General features: G+C 51.8%; 1 protein-coding gene across 1 annotated transcript; it reads right to left on the bottom strand.

The window, feature by feature from the left end:
- Nucleotides 1-4,122: 4,122 nt before the first annotated feature.
- GPR61 (G protein-coupled receptor 61) lies at nucleotides 4,123-5,518 on the bottom strand. Its single transcript, XM_016223327.2, has one exon. It carries the CDS (start codon nucleotides 5,473-5,475, stop codon nucleotides 4,123-4,125), a length of 1,353 nt encoding a protein of 450 aa, XP_016078813.1. The 5' UTR covers nucleotides 5,476-5,518.
- Nucleotides 5,519-6,417: the final 899 nt, after the last annotated feature.

Below are 6,417 nucleotides of genomic sequence, written 5' to 3'. Positions count from 1 at the left end.
GGCCCTCTCGGTCAGCTCCCGGAGAGCCCCGAGAAACCGGATATCCTGCGTTTACGACACTTCCGGCAACGCCCCGCGGCCGTTACGGCTTGAACTTTTCTAGCTCGGGTACTGGAGGTGCAACCGGAAGCGGAAGTGTTGGGAGGGGGCGGTGGAGCCCGGCAGAGGTTCTTCGCGTCTCCCAGGTCCTGTGGACCTCGCCTTAGCGGACCTTTTCATGTTTTCGGCTGTCTTATTGGGATAAATGTACAAAAACCGGGGACTGGCTTCTTCAGCTCAGTGGATGAGAGAGATTCCCGATAAGAGCCCACAACCCGCGTGGGAATTTCTGCTGGGAATTTCTCACTGGCCAAACCCGGGGTCCCTGGCCGAGTGTAGGACACGTTCTCCGCCGGGGTCTACTCAGCCAGATCAGTGGCATGGGGACAAACGTCAGGGCCTGGGTCCTGGCCACGCTTCACATCTGAGATCTGTAAGACCGACCAGGCTTAGGACTTGAGCGATCCCTTCCTGCCATCTCTGGCCCACCGCCTCCCGTTCGCTGGCCCTTGTGCCGTTACGTGCAAATTCATGTGGACTTGAGAGTTGTCCGGCTACTATGTTGTTGGCAAAGGGCCGCTTGAAGTCGCTAGCAGACTACCTGAAAGGTAAGCGTGAGGTTCCTCCATAAAATTGCCATGCTGCCTTTCCCAGTATAAGCCAGTTTTAGCGCTACGCAGATCGCTCTGCTTAAAGGGCTTAGGACTTTTACCACGATTAGTCAACCTCAGCCCCACACACCGAAACGAACCAGTGTAACCTGTGAATCTCCTAAAATTTCCTGTTGCGGTACCACACAAAAAAAGGAAGTCCTAATAAAATTTGCCTTTCAGTTCTGGCATCACTTGAAAGTTAATAAATCCCCTATGAAAGCCCCAGACTGATCATCTTTTGAACTCATAATTCTGGGTACCACCATGAAGGTGACCCTTAACGACCTTTTCTCCCAAAAGCCCCACAAATACTCTTCACCATACAGTGTAGGGAGGGGAACTCTTGTAGCCCCCAAAACCTTTCCCTGGGATTAAAAAGCATTTCCCTAATATCTAAACCTTGGAATATAAGGTCCCAACAGAAAGGGCTATATGGTGATGATTCAATAACTAGAAAGGTTTCACGAGAGCCACCTTAAACAGCCTCAACCCCCATAACCTAATGCCAATTTTTCAAAGTTTGAAAATACTCCTGTTCGTTCCCTAATGACTTAGAATAAAAGAGAATGCTTTCCCATAATCAGTACTTACGGGGGAAAAAGGGCAAGAGGAAAGGGAAGAAAAACCAGTATTTATTGAGTACCTATTTGCCAGGTATGGCTAGGTGCTTCCACACATCATCGCTTAATCCCCACAACAACCCTGTGAGGTAGGTAATGTTATCCCCACTTTTACAGATGAGGAAATAGGCTCAGAGAAGTTAAGCATCTTTCCCAAGTTCACACAGCGAGTGAGTAGATGTGACTCCCAAATACCCCTTTTCTGTCCTGCCACTGTAAGATGTTACCTGGGGAGACCTAACAACAGAAGTTTTTCTTGTAGGATTGACAGTTACCCCAGCACCACCAGGGTGCAGGAAAAAGCAACTGACAGGACGGTTGTCTCAACCTGCTGATTCTTCAGGGAGGTTAGGTCAAATTTGGTCCAGGAACAACTTCGACAGCTAAGGATTACATATCCAACTTGCGATCCTGGCGACTAGAAAACTCCTGGAAGGTTGTCATGGCGGAAACTTTTGGGAAAGTTCTTAGCATAATAGAAGAGAAGTTTTTATTTCCTTCATGATCCACTCAGGGAAAATAAATGGCAAACAAACCAGGGTATGTCAAATTCCGTAATAAAGGCCTGTGAAATCACAGGGTCAGGAAATCTCAGCCTAAATTGGAGTTATCCTTACACTTAAATTTTTCTTTGATGTATGGGAAGGAAGGGTTGTAGGGCAAAGTCGAAGGAAAAGGCAGAATAAATTAACAAAATGGCTGCCAGACACTGTTTAATGCCCCCTCCTACGCCTTCCCTTTGCCCCCTCCTTCCAGGCACCTTTCCTATTTCCACTGGACTCACACTGCCACCTACTGGCAATGCTTAGGGCCTACTAGCAGATCAGTGATGTTTGGGAGTTTTTCCCCTACCTAGGAACTGAGATTCCACCCTTATGAGTTTATCTTAACAGGGAAGAGAGAAGAGAATGTGTTTTGCAATCACAAAAGACTCTCCTGGGTGTATATAGTATCTAAGGGATGTCCTCGATGTAGTAAGCACTAAACTAAGAAGAGAAAAACCTGGAAATTTTCCTAGATCTAAAGGGGGAAAGCTGTTTGCCCTGTTTCATTAAATAAATTATTTTTTTCAACTAGAGTTTCATTCACAACCAGCACACTTTCCACGATCTGCAGGAAACCTCTGTGTCAGTATCTTGCTGCAACGGACTGAACTCTCAGAAGTTAGAACATATTTTCTCCGGCATACTTTTCACACAACTCTATAGTGCTTTACCAGATGTAAAAGCTCTGTAAAAATACAAGGTGTTTGGTCAAATTAGACTATGAACACCTTGAAGACAGTGACTTCACATCCTCTATGTGGGACCCAGAGAATATTGAGTATTGAACTATGATGGACTGAATTGAACTGAAGGAGTCAATGTTGATATCAGTATAACTTTTATAATAAAAATTATTTATTGGTTGTTCAAAGGGGAAACTATCCCACTCCCACCAGGTCATCTTCCCCTTGATGCTCAATGAGCCAGGAGTTTGTTCAAATACAGACCACACCACCCTCTTGGTCCTGCCTCAACCCTGTAATGTTACCTGATTCAGTTGAGGGAAGTGGATGGACAAGTAGTCCCAGATGGATGTCCTGTCCAGTTTGTAATGATTCCCCCTCCCTTGAAAACGCCACCACCAACCAACACAGTTCCTACGGTCTTAATCAGTGAACAGCTCAGCCCCACTCCTGTGCCCTCTCTCCAACCCAGGGCTACAGATAGGAGAGAGATTTAAGTCTTTGTCACTGAAGCTAATTTTGAGAGCGATGAATGGGAGTAGGGAGGCATTTAATGGACCATGGAAACCCCACCCGACCCATTCCCAACCTTAGTCTCTGTACCCAGTGGTCCAGGGGGCTGGAGGTGGGTCACTGCCGTGAGGAGAGAGATCAGGGAGGCCAATCCTAGAAAAGAAAAAAAAGATTTACAGTATTATTGGCAAAGGTGATTGCCTGGCCTCTCTGTGTCCAACCACCTTAGCAATTCAACTGCTAACCCCCTCCTTCAGCCATCCAACCTCCAATCTTTCCACTTCCTAAAAGACAAGGAGAAAGAGCCATCCTGCCTTATTCTTGCCTCTGCTGAGATAAATCCCCAGCTTGATGTCCCATGAGCAGGAGACAGCAATAGAACAGAAGGGGCCATTCCCGGAGGGCAGGAGAGAGCGAGCTGCACTCAGCTTTCCTGTCTTCTACTCAGTGGGCCCTGACTGCTATTTCCCATTGCTTCTGGCCAAATTCAGGAAAGGACTATAGCCAGCTGGTCCTCTTCCTTTACAGAACCCTCAGGTCCACAACTAGAAAAAGACCTATGTACTCAAATTGAAACACTTGGCTATAATAGTTCTTTTTAAACCTAGCAAGGAGATAAGACATGGGTCATTTTCTTACCTTGCTTGGGTGCAATTACTGCCCTGGACAGTTACAGTGAAAAGTGAAATATCCTAAAGGGTCCCGAAATAATTCCAAGCCTGGCCTGCTGCCCTGTATCCTTCAACTCCTACCCTTACAGAGTGGCCCTGCTTCCTGAGGCACGGAAAGCTCACTGGGTGAAAGATCGATCTTCTCACCTTCATGACCTTTACTCTCGTCACCATCTCACCAGGTTCCCTCCCCCAGTAGTCAAGGATCATAGCCATGTCCAAGGCTTTTGCCACATGTCTGTCCATCCTGTTGGCTCGGTTCCTGACCCAGAAATCACTAAGCAAAAGCTGTGTGCAGAAACCCCGGCCCCAGCCCCAGCCAGCTGGAAAAAGGTGATCCCACAAGGTGCTCCTAACCGGCCCCCAGCCCCATCTCCCTCCATGTGTCCAGCAGCCCATCACGATTCAGGTCGAGGCGAGGGGGCAGGACGGAGGTAGCTGTCTGACATGATGATGTCGCTGGTGAGTTGTTGCTCCAGGAACTCGGAGGTCTCCTCAGCTATCTGGCCTGGAATCCGAAAGTCCACAGCAGCTGGCTCCTGCTTGGGGCTGGGGAGGGGTCGGGAAACCCAGGACTCCGTGGAGCAGCCGGTGCCCTGAAGGAACTGCAGGAAGTTCTCCTCGATGGAGCCCTCCCGGCTGGGCAGCCTCAGCTCCTCCTCGGGAGCCTGCTTGAAGAAGCAGACAAACTGCTTGCTGAGCTCGCCCCGGATCTGCCGGTTGAGGCATCCATAGAAGAAGGGGTTGGAAGTGAAACAGAAGTAGCCGATCCAAGTCACCACGTTCTCCACCTGCCCGGCTGACGGCTGAGCGCTCAGGGCAACGTACAGGTGGAAAGAAAAGTAGGGCAACCAACAGAGCAGGAACTGTCCCCCCACGGCCAGGAGGACCACTGCCGCCTTCCCTCCCCCAAACGTCCGGTGCGGGGTGGTCTGGTGGGCCCCCGAGCTGGTGACCATGGTGGAGCGGCTGCTGAGAGACTCGGAGCGCTGCCGGGGCGTCTCCATCCACGTGGGCAGCGGGCCGTGCTGCATGGCGGCCACGCGGGCCACGCGGAACATGCTGCAGTAGACCACGAGGATGAGCAGCAGGGGCAGCAGGAAGTACAGGACAGCAAAGACCACCACGAAGAGCTGGCAGTAGGCACTGTGGCTCCATTGGAGTGAGCAGCCTGGGGGGATGCTGGGCACTCCCTCGTCCCGGGAGACCCTCCCCAGCACGGGCACGGAAGCCATGGCCAAGGCCTTCACCCACACGCCCACCAGCACCGAGGCCACCAGCCCCAGCGTCATGCGCACCTCGTAGCGCATGGGGTGGACCACGTAATAGTAGCGCTCCACGTTGATGGCCGACACCGAGAGGATGGCCAGGCTGACGAAGCAGACGCTCAGGAACACGTAGAGGCGGCAGGCCACCTCCCCAAAGAGGTCATGGTCAAAGAGGGCGGAGCTGGAGAGCATGGCCAGGGGCATGAGCGTCAGGGCCGCCAGCAGGTCCACCAGGCAGAGGTGGAAGACGAAGACGAATTTCCGGAGGGCAGGCGTCTTGGCGATGACAGCCATCACGGCGGCATTGCCAGCCACGGCGGTCAAGTCCAGCAGGAGCATGAAGAAGAGGGCCACGGACTCCGAAGCCACGTCCCGCAGCCCCACCTCCGGGACCCCACTGGCAGTAGAGGGACCTGGGGTGTGAGGGGCCCTCCCCAGAGTGGAAGAGTTCCCTGATGACTGGGGGATGGGTGAGGACTCCATGGGGCCGAGAGAGGACACCCAGGGCACCTCCTGTCACAGGCCCATCCCCCATCCTAGTCCAGTGACCCTGGGATGGCCAGCCCAGGCCCAGGCTTCGCAGTGCTGTGTGGGGGGATGCGGGGAGAGGGCGCCTCCTGCTGGAGTCTCTCGGGCAAGCTCTGGTGGCCAGCCTTGGAGGCTGGGTGGCGGGGACAAAGTGCCAGGCCAGTAACTGAGGGCTCAGGAGCTCATCTCTCAGAGAGGAGGTAGCTCTGGGGCTGCCTCGGTGACTGTGACCACGTAAGAGACAGACATGAGGGATGGGGGAGCCTCGCCCACTCAACACTCCAGCTGCTGACTGGTCTCTGGCTCCTTCGCCACTTTCTTTCCTCTGCTGTCCTTTCGATGACTGTTATCCAGAGACTCTAAATCCTCTGTTCGCCTTTCCCAGGGTCCTGCTGAGCTCTGGGACAGTGTCCCAGTTGTTTACGTAAATTTCCTGATGTCTCGGCTCCTCAGAATAGCAGGTGCTGTTGAGGGGCAGGTCTGGGAGTTACTAGCTCGGTGACTCTTCCGAACTTCAAGTTCCTCATCCAGGCATCTGTAAATAGGAAATAATACCTATTTCACAACCGTGTTGGGAGCTTTATTAACAAGAGTACTAATAATGAGCAGTGACATATAATGCTTTCCGCACTCCAGGCCCTGTTCTAAGCACTCGGTATGTTAGCTCATTTCATCCTCACACAACCCTGTCAGGTAGGTACTGTTCTTATTCCCATTTTGCAGTCGATAAAACTGAGGCCCAGAGAGGGTAAGTAACTTACCGAAGGTCACACAGCTAGTAAGTGGCAAGGTCTGGGTGCCGTGCTAGGTTCAGTGGTGCCCTCCACAGCAGCTGGAACATATCAGCATCCAGTAAATAGCTGTGGAATTTGAGCCATCTCTAAAAATGTCTCTCGC

The sequence above is a fragment of the Miniopterus natalensis genome, chromosome 19, assembly GCF_054644295.1.
Source record: "Miniopterus natalensis isolate mMinNat1 chromosome 19, mMinNat1.hap1, whole genome shotgun sequence".
NCBI lineage: Eukaryota > Metazoa > Chordata > Mammalia > Chiroptera > Miniopteridae > Miniopterus > Miniopterus natalensis.
This window is presented reverse-complemented; position numbering and strand designations above follow the sequence as displayed.